This window comes from Tamandua tetradactyla, chromosome 11 (genome assembly GCF_023851605.1).
Source record: "Tamandua tetradactyla isolate mTamTet1 chromosome 11, mTamTet1.pri, whole genome shotgun sequence".
NCBI classification, from domain to species: domain Eukaryota; kingdom Metazoa; phylum Chordata; class Mammalia; order Pilosa; family Myrmecophagidae; genus Tamandua; species Tamandua tetradactyla.
Genome location: NC_135337.1, coordinates 96,286,851 through 96,300,586, shown reverse-complemented (window position 1 = coordinate 96,300,586; position 13,736 = coordinate 96,286,851). Strand labels below are relative to the sequence as shown.

At 65.8% G+C, this 13,736-nt stretch overlaps 2 protein-coding genes across 9 annotated transcripts in view; both read left to right on the top strand.

Annotated features, from left to right (window-relative positions):
- MAST3 (microtubule associated serine/threonine kinase 3) overlaps positions 1-1,969 on the top strand; it is a 29,732-nt gene extending 27,763 nt beyond the window's left edge. For all 8 annotated transcript variants that reach the window (XM_077122090.1, XM_077122089.1, XM_077122095.1 and 5 more), the window contains one exon: positions 257-1,969. In XM_077122090.1, the coding sequence (XP_076978205.1) occupies positions 257-765 (509 nt within the window). In that variant the 3' untranslated portion in view covers positions 766-1,969. The remainder of the gene's footprint in view (positions 1-256) is intronic.
- A 1,029-nt stretch (positions 1,970-2,998) lies between these two features.
- On the top strand, positions 2,999-12,451 carry PIK3R2 (phosphoinositide-3-kinase regulatory subunit 2). Its single transcript, XM_077122150.1, has 16 exons — positions 2,999-3,066; positions 4,205-4,884; positions 6,804-6,896; positions 7,231-7,281; positions 7,395-7,526; positions 7,630-7,810; positions 8,142-8,251; positions 8,356-8,464; positions 8,537-8,635; positions 8,798-8,978; positions 9,060-9,185; positions 9,795-9,937; positions 10,214-10,390; positions 10,838-10,909; positions 11,077-11,247; positions 11,419-12,451. The coding sequence occupies exons 2-16, from the start codon at positions 4,575-4,577 to the stop codon at positions 11,624-11,626; spliced, it is 2,163 nt and encodes a 720-aa protein (XP_076978265.1). The 5' UTR covers positions 2,999-3,066; positions 4,205-4,574; the 3' UTR covers positions 11,627-12,451.
- The last annotated feature ends 1,285 nt before the right edge of the window (positions 12,452-13,736 follow it).

The following is a 13,736-nucleotide window of genomic DNA, read 5'->3' as shown; positions in this document are numbered from 1 at the left end:
ACAGTAACAACCCAACCCTGATGGCCCCCAGTCTGCGGGACATAGGGCAGACAGACATCCCCAGCCGCGCTCGGTCCAGGCTGGAGGGAGGGACCAGGTCAGGGGAACTACAGGAGGCTTCCTGGAGGAGGGGGCATGGCACCTGGGCTTTGATGGATGCAGAGGAGTTCACTAGATCTAGGCAGAGGTGAGGGCCTGTGCCATGGCCAGGAGGCAGGAAGGCAGGTGGCCCTGACGCGAGCCTTGTTGCCTGCAGACCCCGCGTCCCCGCCCAGCGCGTCGCCGAGCTCCAGCAGCCCCGCCTCCCCGGCGGCCGCGGGCCACGCCCGCCCCAGCTCCTTGCACGGCCTGGCTGCCAAGCTGGGGCCGCCGCGGGCCAAGGGCGGCCGCCGCAAGTCCACCAGCAGCATCCCGCCGTCCCCGCTGGCCTGCGCGCCCGGGCCCGCCCCGCCGCCCCGCTCGCCATCGCCCCTGCCCGGCCACCCGCCCGCGGCCACCCGCTCCCCGCGCCTGCGTCGCGGCCAGTCGGCCGACAAGCTGGGGACGGGCGAGCGGCTGGACGCGGAGCCTGGGCGCCGTGGGCGCGGGCCGGACGCCGAGCTCGTGGTCATGCGGCGGCTGCACTTGTCCGAGCGCCGAGACTCCTTCAAGAAGCAGGAGGCGGTGCAGGAAGTGAGCTTCGACGAGGACGCGGCAGGGCCGCCCGGCGGAGTGCCGCGCATCGCCGTGGAGGGCGCAGAGCCCGGACCCGCGGGCAGGGACTGAGCCGCTGCCCCCAGCCCCCACGCCTCGCGCCGTCGGGGCAGCGCTGTGTCCCCCTACACACACACACAGCCGACGCCGGGTCTCCGTCCCGGGAAGGCGGCGGCGCAGCCTCGCGCTCAGGGCGAGGGGGCATCGGAGTGGGCAGGGTGGCCTTGTAAATAGCAGCAGGTCCCCACCCCACCCCCGCGATTAATTTATTACTTTTTATAAGTGACCGCCTGGCAGAGCTGCCCCCCACCGCCGCCCTTGCACCACCCGGCCTGCACCCCGGGCTGAGAGGGGGCACCTGGCACAAGTGCCCTGTGCACCTGTTTTCTGTATTTAATGTGTGTGTGTCCCCTGACCCCATCCCTCCCTCACCCGAGTCCCGCCGATTGGAGGGGACAGCCTGCCTGGTTGCGCCCGGGTGGCTGCTACGTGGAGTCCACAGCAGGTCTCCTGCCCCACACACCACTGCTGGGCTCCGCCGGAGCCCACGCCTCATCTCAGCTGTCCTCTGTCCACCTGGAGTCTGTCTCCAGTGCTGCAGTCTTCAGCCCCAGGACTGTGGGTTACCACGGAGGTCTTTGGGGACCTCCCAGGGAAAGCCCTCGATGGTGGATGGCTTCCAGGGCTTTCTAGCTAGGGGGTGGGGGGCTCAGAAGTTTGCATGAGAACCGTAACTGAGGACAGTGAGGCCAAAGTTTGGATTCTGTCTTTACTGTGTGGCCTTGGGGAAATAGCTTCCCTACTCTGTGCCTCAGTTTCCTTCTGTTTACAAGACTAATTCCAACAACTATTTGTTAAGCGCCTACTGTGTGCCAAGAGCTTTTACTTGTGCCAAAAGCTTTTACTCGTGGGTTCTCCCTTGCACACCCAACCTTGAGAAGGTGAGAGGGGGTGTCTTTTTACAGACAAGACCCAGCCAGTCGCGGCTGAAGAGGGTATCAGCCAGGCAGGCCCTGTCATGGGTCACGGAGGGGCCTGAATGGAGGGTCTGATGACAGGTATATCCTAGATCTGCCCTGTGATGCCGTATGGCCCAGGAAAAGCCATTTGGCTTCCCCCTTTGGAGGCAGCTGACGCGATGGCTCAGTTCCATTTGGCAAGGATACATCTGTGTCCCTCCCTGAGACCCCCGCCCAGTGCTGTCTGAGGCTGTGCATGACTTGCCCTCGCCTTCCATCCCAGAGTTGGCAGTGAATAAAAGCCCAGTGTTTACTAAGAGGAGGTTCAGTGTCTGGATTTGTGGGGGGCAGACTGGAGTACTGGGGGAGAAAGCCCCTCGGCTCTGCAAAGCACTCTCTGGGCCCCTCGGCCGAACGGTCCCTTACCACCATCTCCTCCCCATTCAAGCAGTAAAACTCCGTGCTATTTCCTGAAGGGTCATTTGAAGTGGGTTTTGAAGGCTGTTTGGGAGTTCGCCGTTGAGCTGTTCCGTGACTTCTCTGGTCCTGACCAGCTGCCCTGCCCCTCCAAGGACTCCACTGCCGCTCTGCCCTTAAAGGGTTCATGTAGACACGGCCCTGGGACCCTGAGTACTGCTGATAAAATAAACCCTCCTTCTGCCCCTTCCGTCCGGGTCTTTGCTTAGGCTGGGCCCTAACGCTTTAAACGCTCGCAGACGACCTGAGCCCAGCTTGGGCCGGCGCGTCCAGCTGCTTGCGCTTGTCCGCTTCCGAGTTCTTCGGCTATTTCCATAAACGATCGGGAGCCCCTGAGCAAAATCTCGGTTTCGCGCTTCCTCGGACAGACCTCGCGGTCGTTCGGCTGTTTCCGGAAAAGCTCAGCTTTCCCCGCTCCGCGGCCTGCTTGTTCCCTGCACTCGGGGCCGCCCTCTGAAGTCGCCCATAGTTCGGCAACTTCCGAGTCTCATCTGTCAGGGTCGAGCACACTGGCGACCTCCGAGCTCAGCCTGCGTTCCGCCACTTCAGCCCCAGCAGGCTCGGCCATTTCCAGAGCCGCTGGGGCGTCTCTGCACCAGCCGAATCCTGCCTAGCGCGAACGAGCCTCGGGGCGTTCGGCCAACCTGATGGCGCTCGGCTACATCCGGAAGTGCTCGGCGATCGCGGGGCCTCCTAGCTTCCGCCAGTCCCGCGGGAGGACGCGCGGCTCCTCCCGGAAACACTCTGGCGTCTGTGGGCGCCTGAGCCTCAGTGCGCCCGCCCGGCCCGAACGCGCTCGGCTCTTTCCGCCGGGGGCGGGCCCGGCCGCTCGGCTCCGCGGCTGCGGCGGAGGCGGGGTCCCCCGGGCTGCGGCGACGGCGGCCGCGGCGGAGCCACGGGGCGGGCTCGGCGTGACGGCGACCGCGAGGGCCACCAGGTGTGTCCGTGGGGCTGGACGGGCAGGCCGGGGGCGGCCGGGAGGGGCTCGGGCCGCGCGCGGCCGGGCTGGGGGCCGTCGCGGGGGAGGGCCTGGGGCTGGCTACGGTCGCGCGGGCTGGCCGGGGGCGGGCCGGGATCCCGGGCCGCGGTGGGGGCTGCAGCCGCGGCCCCGAGGGGCGGGAGGCCCTGCGCTGCCGGGGCGTCGGGGGTGCCGGACGGGGCGGGGGGCGGGGGGTCGACCCCACTTCCGGTGCCCGGGCCGCGCCGCGGGGTCCACGCGTGCAGCCGGCGCGCGCGCCAGCCCGGGGCCTGCAGACCCCGCCCGCGGCTGCCTCCGGCTTCGGGGTGCGCTGGGTCCCGGGCGTGTGCAGACGTGTGCGCAGCGGGGCGCGGAGGCGGGTGGTCCGGGCAGGCGGGGACAGGCCCCTCCCTGGACGTGCTCTCGGAGCCTCAGTTTCCCCACCTGTAGAATGGGTGTGACCAGGACCAGGCTGGGGGGCAGTGGGGGCTGCGCTTGGACACCTGGGCTCCTGGAGCAGGGGACAACACCCCCAACCCTGGCCCTGTGGTCGCAGGCCTTGCTCAGACAGCCACTCCCAGCCTCGGCAGCGCCCCCTCCCCAAAGCCTTTGCTCCTGCTTTCCTGAGGCGGCGCCTCCTCCCACTCTCTTTGAGGACCCGCCCCCCTGGGCACCCCAGTCTCATCCTGCTGGCTTGGGAGTGCCTGTGCCGCTGTCTCCCTGAGACTGAGGACTCTAGCAGGGAAGCATCCCCCTCAAGCTGTCCATGGTGGGCCCCTAACCAGGGAGCCCCCCTGCCGGCTGCCCACCCTGAGTGTAACCATTTGGCCACGCAGGCTCCTGCCTACGCCAGCCCTAGGTGGCACAGTTGGGTGGGTGGGTCTGTGTTCAAGTCCTGGCTTCTGCTCCGAGCCTCAGTTTCCCCACCTCATGCTTGTTGGTGAGCTGATCCCACAGTACGCTCTGGGTGGGTCCTGCTTCCAGTGCCCATCTCACAGATGAGGAAACTGATGCCCAGGGAAGGGTAGGGTGGTCTGCGGGACTCACAGCCAGACCTCACCCATCTCGAGTTGGGTCAGGAGGCATCGCGGTCTGGCTGATTCAGTCCCTCTCCCAGGTGGAGTGAGCAGCGGCCGTGGGAGCATGCTGGCAGCCTGTGCCCTCGGCCCCCTCACCTGGCACAGCTGCAGGACCGACATCCCGGGGCGCCGGTGGCCCCCAACGTGAGGGTGTGAGTGGCCGGCCCAGCCCCCTGGCCCAGTGACCCGTGCGGGCACCGCCCACCCTTTCCCAGCCTGTGGCTGATGGTGCAGAGATCAGGGGCCCCCGGCCAGGGGTGGCGGTGATGGTGGACAGTGAGGCCTGAGCGGCCGCACGGCGTCCCCTGGTTTGACTCCACACCTGGCCTTCATGGTGCAGAGACAGGCCTGAGCGGGTGCCCAATGGCGCCCCAGGAGGCCCCCTGACTGCCCGCGCCCCTGCCCGCCATGGCGGGCCCCGAGGGCTTCCAGTATCGTGCGCTGTTCCCCTTCCGCCGGGAGCGGCCTGAGGACCTGGAGCTGCTGCCTGGGGACGTTCTGGTGGTGAGCCGCGCGGCCCTGCAGGCGCTGGGCGTGGCCGACGGTGGCGAGCGCTGCCCCCAGAGTGTGGGCTGGATACCTGGCCTCAACGAGCGCACACGGCAGCGGGGAGACTTCCCCGGCACCTACGTCGAGTTCCTGGGGCCCGTGGCCCGGGGTGGCTCCCGCGGCCCCCGCCCCCTGCCCGCCCGACCCCATGACGGGCCCCCAGAGCCAGGTGAGCGGCCACACAGCAGGCTACGGGACTCCCCTCGGACCCTCGGTCTTGTCTTTCCAGGAGGGCTGCTGCCCATTTGAGGGGAGGAGGTGGAATAAGGACTCCGGGTCTGTTGACAAGTGCTGAGTGCACAGCTGCTGGGAACCAGGCTGTGAGGAAGGGGCCAGGCATGGGGACAGCTGGGGTGGACGGTCCAGGCAGCGGACACAGCATGAATACAGGCTGGGAGGTGGGGACATAATGGCAGTTCCAGGAACAGCCAGCCTGGCCTTGGGAGTCGTGTGAGAAGCGTGGGGTAGAGTGCCCAGAGGTCAGGGAATGCTCAGTAGGATTCAGAGGCTTGGCCTCCATTCTGCAGTTTGCAGATGGCGTGCCCCAAGGATTCCCCTTTGTTGCCCTGATTTTGCCTGGTTTTCAAGAGGAAAGGAGCCACAAAGCACAGAGACGATGGGATATGCGGCCAGGCGGGCATGAGGACCCTCACATCCCTCCCCAGAGACTCTCTGCTGTTCCCGCTTCCAAGGGGTGTGCTGAGAGCAGACTTGGGCAGTGAGCATACACTGAAACTCTACAAATGCTGGGCAGGAAATGTGGGGCCAGCCGGGGAAGCAGGCCCAGCATGCAGGGGGGCCTCTGATGCCCGGGTCCCCAGATGGGGGCTCTTGGCCTCTGGGCCTGGAGGAGCAGGAGTGGCCCTGCCCGGGCTCCCAGCCAGCAGCTGCCTGTGTGCCTGGGAACAGCCCACCCACCCCCGCCCCCCGCTGGCCTTGGGCCAGCCCCCTCCACCGCCCCTCAGGCCGCAACCCCCCCTCCAGCCCTCCTGGGCCGCCTACTTGGGGCTGCAGCTGCCTGGGTTTCTGCCATTCTGCCCGCAAAGAGGCCAGGGCCCCAGTGTGGCCGGCTGGGCTTCCCCCTGGGCCCGGGACCTGGTCCGTAGGTGGGTCACCCCGTTCTCAGCCCCCTACTCCCTGCCTGAGTGCAGAGAGGCCACAGATGAGTTTTAGGGGCTGCGTTTTCAGAACCAGGACCTCACGCCCCACACCCGCATCCCGGGATCTTGCTGTGTCCCTTCACTTTTTCCTTCTCTCCTCTGGCATTTCACATGCAGCTGGGTCTCTCTCCAGCTCCAGACGCCAGCTGGCCCGTCGTTCAGGGAGGGTCAGCTGGCGGGGACGGAGCTCGGGTGCTCCTGGACAGAGCTGCCCCACGCAGGGGCCCCGGGGTACCCCAAGGGACGCAGCATCTCGAAAAGGAGGCCATGGCGTCTTGCCAGGGCAGAGTGGCTTAGGACAGGGAGACGGCCCTTGGGAGCAGGTGCCCAGGCCCCGGCGGGCTCCGTGCCTCCCAGCCTCTTCGGTATGGGTCCCATGCAGGGAGAGAGCATGCCCTCAGCCTGGTTCTCACTCAGGCAGCCAGGCCCTGCCTGGGCCCGGGGTCACAGCCCTGGCTGCTGGTGGCTTTCCTGGCCATGCCGTGAGCCAGGCAGCTTGACATGAGGGAAATTCCTCCTCTCCCGGCTCTGGGAGCTGGAAGCTGGTGACGAGGGGGTGGGGGGCTCCCAGCTGCCTCCCTCCCTGCTGCCCCCACCCAACCTCTGCCCCTGTGTGGCCCCTCCTCTGGCAGGGCCTTCTCTATTCATAGGGACCCCTGTCATTGGATTTAAGGGCACCCTACCCCAGCACAGTCCCATCTCGAGATCTTTCACTTAGTTCTGTCTGCTGAGATCCCACTTCCGAGTAAGGCCAGGGTCAGGACTCAAGCACATCTGTTTGGGGGGCTGACCGCTCAGCTCTGGTTTAGGAAGTGGCCTGAACTTCTGCTTTCCATCCACTAGCCCTTTGGAGGCCTGAGGGGTCCAGAGGGCAGGGAGTGGGGCTGCGCCCTACAGGGGTACCACCAACTCCATCCTCTGCTGCTAGGCTTCATGCTCCCCGACCTGCCTGAGCAGTTCTCCCCACCTGATGTGGCTCCCCCCATCCTCTTGAAGCTGGTGGAGGCTGTTGAGCAGACAGGTGAGCTTGGGCCCAACCTCAGCCACTGGATTCTGCTTGCATACCTTTACTGATGAGGAGCTCACCCCTGCACGGGCTCCTGGGTCCCCCTTGAGAGGGAGGAATCCCTGAGTGCAGCCTGGAAACTCTGGGCCTCCTTGTTGAAAACAGAGAATGGTGGCTCCCCAGCGAGAGGGAATGTGATACGTCCCCTGCCCCCCTACCTTTGCATGTGCCAGGTGCCTCTTACCCCTCCTTGAGATTGCAGGACCTTTGAGGGTCCCCACCCGCGGTGGAGGGCAGAATTTGAGAGCACTTGGCGCTCAGCCCCCCCCACCCTCCACCCCCCACCCAGGGTTGGACAGCGAGACCCTGTACAGGCCGGAGCCCCCCGCCCCGCGCACAGGTGAGGGGGCCTCTCATGGGCTGGGGGCTGAGGCTCGGCCGCTGGTGGCCTGGCAGGGGTCCCTGGGGCTGCCGTGTCTGGAGGCCGGACATGTCCTTCCCCCGCGCCCACAGACTGGTCCCTGAGCGACGTGGAGCAGTGGGAGGCGGCAGCGCTGTCGGATGGCGTCAAGGGCTTCCTGCTAGCGCTGCCCACGCCGCTCGTGACGCCGGAGGCTGCGGCCGAGGCGCGCCGGGCCCTGCGGGGTGAGCCGGGAGGGGCGCGCGCGGCGCCGGTGGGGCTGGGGAGAGGGGTTGCTGTCACGTTCCGCGGGGCTCACGCCGCCCGGGCTCCGCCCTGTGTCCGCAGAGGCCGCGGGCCCCGTGGGGTCGGCGCTAGAGCCCCCGACGCTGCCGCTGCACCGCGCGCTCACCCTGCGCTTCCTGCTGCAGCACCTGGCGCGGCTGGCCCGGCGCGCACCTGTCCCCGGTGCTGCGCTCCGCTCCTTGAGCGCCACCTTTGCGCCCCTGCTGCTGCGCGCCCCCGATGGGTGAGGGCGGGGCCTGCGATGGGGGGCAGGGCCGGGCCGGGCCGAACTCGGGTGGGTACAGGAGGAGGAGGAGGTCCTGGCCGGGAGGAGGGCAGGGATTCTGAGAAAGGGTGTGCTGCGGGCTTAGGAGGGGAAGGGGCAGGCCTGTCACTTCTTCCCCCTGGTTCCTCCTCTCTTGAGCTCCGTGAATGTCTTCCATTCGGGGTCTCTGCAGCCTGCTCCAGCCCCTGTGCTGCATCCCTGTGTTCATATGCTGTATGAGCATTTATTGAGCACCTCCTGCATGCACACACACCAGCAGGCATGTCCATGGAGGTTCATGTGCACATAGGCCTGCCCTACCTTCCCCACCCATCTCCAGGCCCGAGCCCGACTTCCCAGGGCTGCTAGTGGAGAAGCTGCTTCAGGAGCATGTGCAGGAGCAGGAGGCAGCACCCCCGGGTGAGCCCCTTCCTGGGTTCTTGCCTCGCCCTGGGGGGCCGGGAGCCCTGGGTGCGGCCGCAGCCTGCAGTCACTGCTCAGAGGCGTTTGTTTCCTGCCCCCAGCGCTGCCACCGAAGCCTCCCAAGGCGAAGCCACCCCCTGCCAGCCTGGTCAATGGGCCGAGCCCGCCCTCCCTGCAGGACGCCGAGTGGTACTGGGGGGACATCTCCAGGTAGGGGTGCCGGCAGGGGTGGGTTTAGGGAGTGGCCTTGCGTGGGCACCCCCAAACCTGGTGTCCGCACAGGGAGGAGGTGAACGAGAAGCTCCGAGACACCCCCGATGGCACCTTCCTGGTCCGCGACGCCTCCAGCAAGATCCAGGGGGAGTACACGCTGACCCTCAGGTAGGAGCTGCTGCTTGGGGGTGGCCCTGGGATCAGAGGCCACTGGCTGCCACCCCAAGGTGGGGGACTGGACCCCCAGGTCAAGACTGCACTGCCGGGGCCGGGGGTTGCGTAGGGGCCTGCGTGGGGCCTGGGGCTCAGCTCCTGGTGCTGCCCCCCCAGGAAAGGTGGCAACAACAAGCTGATTAAGGTCTTCCACCGCGATGGGCTGCACGGCTTCTCAGAGCCCCTGACCTTCAGCTCAGTTGTGGACCTCATTACCCACTACCGCCATGAATCACTGGCGCAATACAACGCCAAGCTGGACACGCGCCTCCTGTACCCCGTGTCCAAGTACCAGCAGGTCTGGGCCAGGGTAGGGGCCGGGAGGGCATTCCCGGGCTGCGCTTCCAGAGAGCAGCCCTGACCCGCCATGTGCCCCTAGGACCAGGTGGTCAAGGAGGACAGCGTGGAGGCGGTGGGCGCGCAGCTCAAGGTGTACCACCAGCAGTACCAGGACAAGAGCCGCGAGTACGACCAGCTGTACGAGGAGTACACGCGCACCTCCCAGGTACCTGTCACTGGGCCGGGTTGTCCTCAGGGCAGGAAGACAGACATGCAAGGGCAGCGGCTGGGGCTGTCCAGCTGGAAACTGCAGCCGTGGGGCCTGGAGGCCTCTCCACCCCTCTCAGCCAGGACATGCTGCAAACAGTGACTGCCTGGCGAGTGGTCACCTGGGGCCGTGGGCAGGTGCAGCAGCTTCTAAAAGGAGCAGAGTTTTTTCACCAAAGATCACATTCATAAACTTCTCCAAACTGAGGTGCAATGAGCTCGGCTGAGTGTCCTGTCTGCACTGGGAAGTGCTCAGGCCCCCTAGCAGCCCTCGTGGGGGTGTTCTTCTCCCTTTTTTACCCGTAAGTCAGCTCAGGCTCTGAGAGGACAGGACGCATGTCTGGGTTTGGTTGTGGACGTTGGGATTAGGTCCTCGGTGCTACTGTTTCCCGGTTCACAGTTCTAAACTCTTGGGGGCTGTTGGGAGGTTCTGTGCGATGCTCTGTGAGAAGCACAGGGGGCACCTTCTGCCTGCAAACAGGAGGGGTTAGGTTTGTCATTAATTCTCAGCCGTGCTAAGGAGGAAGGTTTTGGTGGCTGAAAAGGAGTTTGTCTGGCTCACCTCCAGGAGCTGCAGATGAAGCGCACGGCGATCGAAGCCTTCAATGAGACCATCAAGATCTTTGAGGAGCAGGGCCAGACACAAGAGAAGTACAGCAAAGAGTACCTGGAGCGTTTCCGGCGTGAGGGCAATGAGAAGGAGATGCAGAGGCAAGTCTGGCCCCTCTGCCCCATCCACACACACACCTTCTTGGGATATGGAGCCATGCAGGCAGAGAAAGGAAGGAAATAAAGGAGGCAGCTAGGGTTCCACTTGAGGGGGTTAATTGAAGTGGGCTTTGAAGGATGATTAGGAGTTTGCTAGAAAGCTCATCGGGAAACGGGATGTGCCAAGGTTGAGAGGCTGGAAGCATGTCGTCTGGTGCAAAGTGGGTCCTCCAGGGAGCTCTGGAAGCCGGCCAGGCCTCTGAGCTGCCCCTCCCATAGGATCCTGCTGAACTCCGAGCGGCTGAAGTCTCGCATTGCCGAGATCCATGAGAGCCGCACGAAGCTGGAGCAGGAGCTGCGCACCCAGGCCTCCGACAACCGGGAGATCGATAAGCGCATGAACAGCCTCAAGCCCGACCTCATGCAGCTTCGCAAGATCCGGGACCAGTACCTCGTGTGAGCCCCTCGGTGCTTGGGCTTGCTGCTGCGAGGGGCCTGTCCACCCCTCAGATGCCCACAGGTCCTTCCACGGGGCTCTGTTGCCTGTGAGCTTCGTGGACACCCAGCAGCCCTGGCCTGGGTTCACATCCTTGCCCTTCCTGAACCTGCCGGGAACCTCAGCCTGCTTTGTGTCCTCCCTTGGGGAAACTGAGGCCCGGAACAGACTGGAGCCCTGTGCGAAGGCTGGGGCTGGTGATAAGGGCTCTGGCACCTGACCTCCTGGGCAGGTTTGATGTGTGTTAACAGGAAGTGGGAGGCAAGTTCCCACCTGGATCTGAGCTGCCCCCGTGTGGCCACTCGGGGCACTGCACCAAGAGCCCCCCATCAGCCCACACTGGGGCCAGGCTGGACTGGCCCAAAGGGGCACGAGTCCACTTTACTTCTTTTCCTCTGCTCCGTCAGGTGGCTCACTCAGAAAGGTGCCCGGCAGAAAAAAATCAACGAGTGGTTGGGGATCAGAAATGAGACTGAGGAGTAAGTGACCACGTGGAGGGGAGCAGGAGGGCTTCCTGGAGGGGGGGCCACTTTGGATGGGTTTTGAAGGATGAGTAGGAGTTCACCAGGGAGTGACAGTTGTCCCAGCAGTGACGCGGCCTCACAGGCTGGTGGTTGAGTGACCAGGGCCTGCCTGTGCCCCGCAGCCAGTACACGCTGGCGGAGGACGAGGACGACCTCCCCCACCACGAGGAGCGGACCTGGTACGTGGGCAAAATCAACCGCACACAGGCGGAGGAGATGCTGAGTGGCAAGCGGGACGGCACCTTCCTCATCCGGGAAAGCAGCCAGCGGGGCTGTTACGCCTGTTCCGTGGTGTGAGTTGCGGGGCCGGGAGACGGGAAGTGGGGGCCGCGGGGCCTGACGGGGGGGAGGGGCCAGGGGCGAGGGGGCACGGCAAACACCCAGGAGGGCGGTGGGGGGCCTGGTGTGTCGGGGTCACCGGGAGCAGCTAGGGGCCCGTGTGACCCGCCTGCCCGCACCCCCAGGGTGGACGGTGACACGAAGCACTGCGTCATCTACCGCACGGCCACCGGCTTTGGCTTTGCTGAGCCCTACAACCTGTATGGGTCCCTGAAGGAGCTGGTGCTGCACTACCAGCACGCCTCGCTTGTGCAGCACAACGATGCGCTGGCTGTGACGCTGGCGCACCCTGTGCGGGCCCCAGGCCCCGGGCCCCCGCCCTCTGCCCGCTGAGCCTGGCCCCGCTCCCTGCACGCCTGCGGCCAGCACGGATCTGGGGACCACCCACTGTCCCCTCCTCTGTCCACCCCCGTGGGGTCCTCTCACTGTCTCTCTCCCCTGTATGTGTTTCTCCGCGTTTCTTTGCATCGCTCTCTCTGTCCCTCTTCACCTCTCTGCCAGTTTCTTTCCATCGGGTCTGTCTCTTCATCTCTCTCTGTTTCCTTCTGTCTGTCTCTCTCCCTATAGGGCTTTTTGTTTTTCTCCTCGTCTCTCTGCATTTCTCTCTCTGTCTCTCGTCTTTCCCTCTCTCTGTCTGTCTATCCTTGCCCATTTCTCTGTCTTGGAGCAGGGGCTCGTCTTCCCTCCACACAGACACTGCTCTCCCTCGGCTCTGGCCGCCTCTGCTGTGCCGTTGCAGGCCCCCAGGGCCCCCGAAACCCCCTCCTGGCCCCACTGGCCGTGTTTACAGAGGCCCCTGCCCGGGCACCCATTTTTAAGCCATAGTCAGGGCAGGAAGGAACTTTGCTGGGCTGCCTCCCAGAGCCCTGCTGAGATATTTGGGGCTGGGCGGGACCCGCCCCGCAGACCTCAACTTCCCTCCAGACCCCGAAGTGAAACCTGCTGCCAGTTACCCCACGCTGGGGCTGCCCAGAGTCCTGGCCACGGCCCCAAGGGGTGGACTTCTCTGGCTCCTGGCTTCCCTCATCCTGGGCCCTGTTCTCCCACTTTGGGGCGGATGCCCTGGATTTCTACACCGCCCTGACCTGACCTGTGGGTGGCAGCCGGCCGGGCAGCTTGTGTGTGGTACATCGGGTGGAAATAAATCACTGCACCTACCACCCTTGGGCTCTTACTCATCTGCTCCGCCCCGGGGCCTTGGCGTTTTTGGGTCGCGCCAGGCCTCGGAGGAACCACAGCACCCCCCAAAGGGCTAACTCTAGGGACACAGCCCTGGGCTGCTCAGGGGGCCTCCCTGCACCTGTCTCCGTCAGTGGGGGTCCCCACCCCCTTGAGGCCTGGAATCCTATTCCGCCTTCAGCCCAGACCCTGGGGGTCTCTGCACTCCACCCTGAGGTCCCAGGCCCACCTCTCCCCCAGGCTGCTAGCCTTTTGCCTATGCACTGCCAGGCTTTCTGGGGGCTCAGGCAGGGGCACCCCATAAATGACCGCAGCTCAACTCCCCTTCTCAGGGCCCTGGCGGGGCTCACCACCTGCTTCATGACTCGGGGACGGTGTGTGCCCAGTGCAGCCGGTTGTTGTTACCCTGAGGGGCCCTTCTGGGGGTGCAGTGCCCAGGATAGGTGGGCAGGGAAGGGCCATCTCCTCTTCCTCCAGGGGGGCTAGGGCAGATGACCCCTGCGGTAGGGCCAGGGTGCTGAGTTGCTTGCAGGTTGCATGTCTGCCCCTCAGGGGGACGGGGGTTTCTGCAGAGGCTCCCCCAGGGGGGACTGCAGCGCGTGGGGCCAGCACGCCACGGCTTGCTCTAAACTGGAGGGACTTGGCCCTGCTGGGGCGTCCCTCTGGGTCCTGTGTGGGAGGAACTGCCAAATCCCACTGATCCCCGCACTCCCCCCCCCCCCCCCCCCGGGGCTCTGTGGCCTTCGGTACAGCTTCTTCCCCCAAACCGCACTCTTGGGTCCACTTTACAGAAGGGGAGTCCGCACACACTCTGCCCACACCCACATCAGTCAATTTCTGCTCCAACCCGGGGTGCCCCCTTGCCCCCCCAGGCCTTTGGACCCTGAAAAGGCAGCTCCCACCCCCCACGCCCCCACCCCACCCCCCGCCCCATCGGCCAGAGCACGGCCCAGGGAAGTGGCCGCCCCTCCCAGCCAGCGTCTGTTTTCGGGCCCAGCTGCGCCAGAAAGTCCCGACCCGGGCGCAGCGCTGGGGGGTGGGGGACCGAAGGGGGCGGGAGTGAGGGCGGCCGGGTGGGGCCCCAGCAGCGGAGCCCCCGTTAGAGCGCAGACTACCTGGGGAAGGGGGCAGGGCGGGCAAAGTGCAGCGGACGGCGCGTGATGGGGGCCTTGCACCTGGCGGAAGTGCGGGGCGGGCTGGGGGGGCCAGGGGGGCGGGGGCTCGGGAGGCGGGCCCGGGGGGGGGAGGGCGGGCCACCGCGAGG

Coding starts and splice junctions, on each gene's coding strand:
- PIK3R2 (XM_077122150.1), top strand. CDS start 4,575: ATGGCGGGCCCCGAGGGCTTCCAGTATCGTGCGCTGTTCCCCTTCCGC. Junction 7,527..7,629: donor GGCGCGCCGGGCCCTGCGGG/GTGAGCCGGGAG, acceptor CTGTGTCCGCAG/AGGCCGCGGGCCCCGTGGGG. Junction 7,811..8,141: donor CTGCTGCGCGCCCCCGATGG/GTGAGGGCGGGG, acceptor ATGTGCACATAG/GCCTGCCCTACCTTCCCCAC.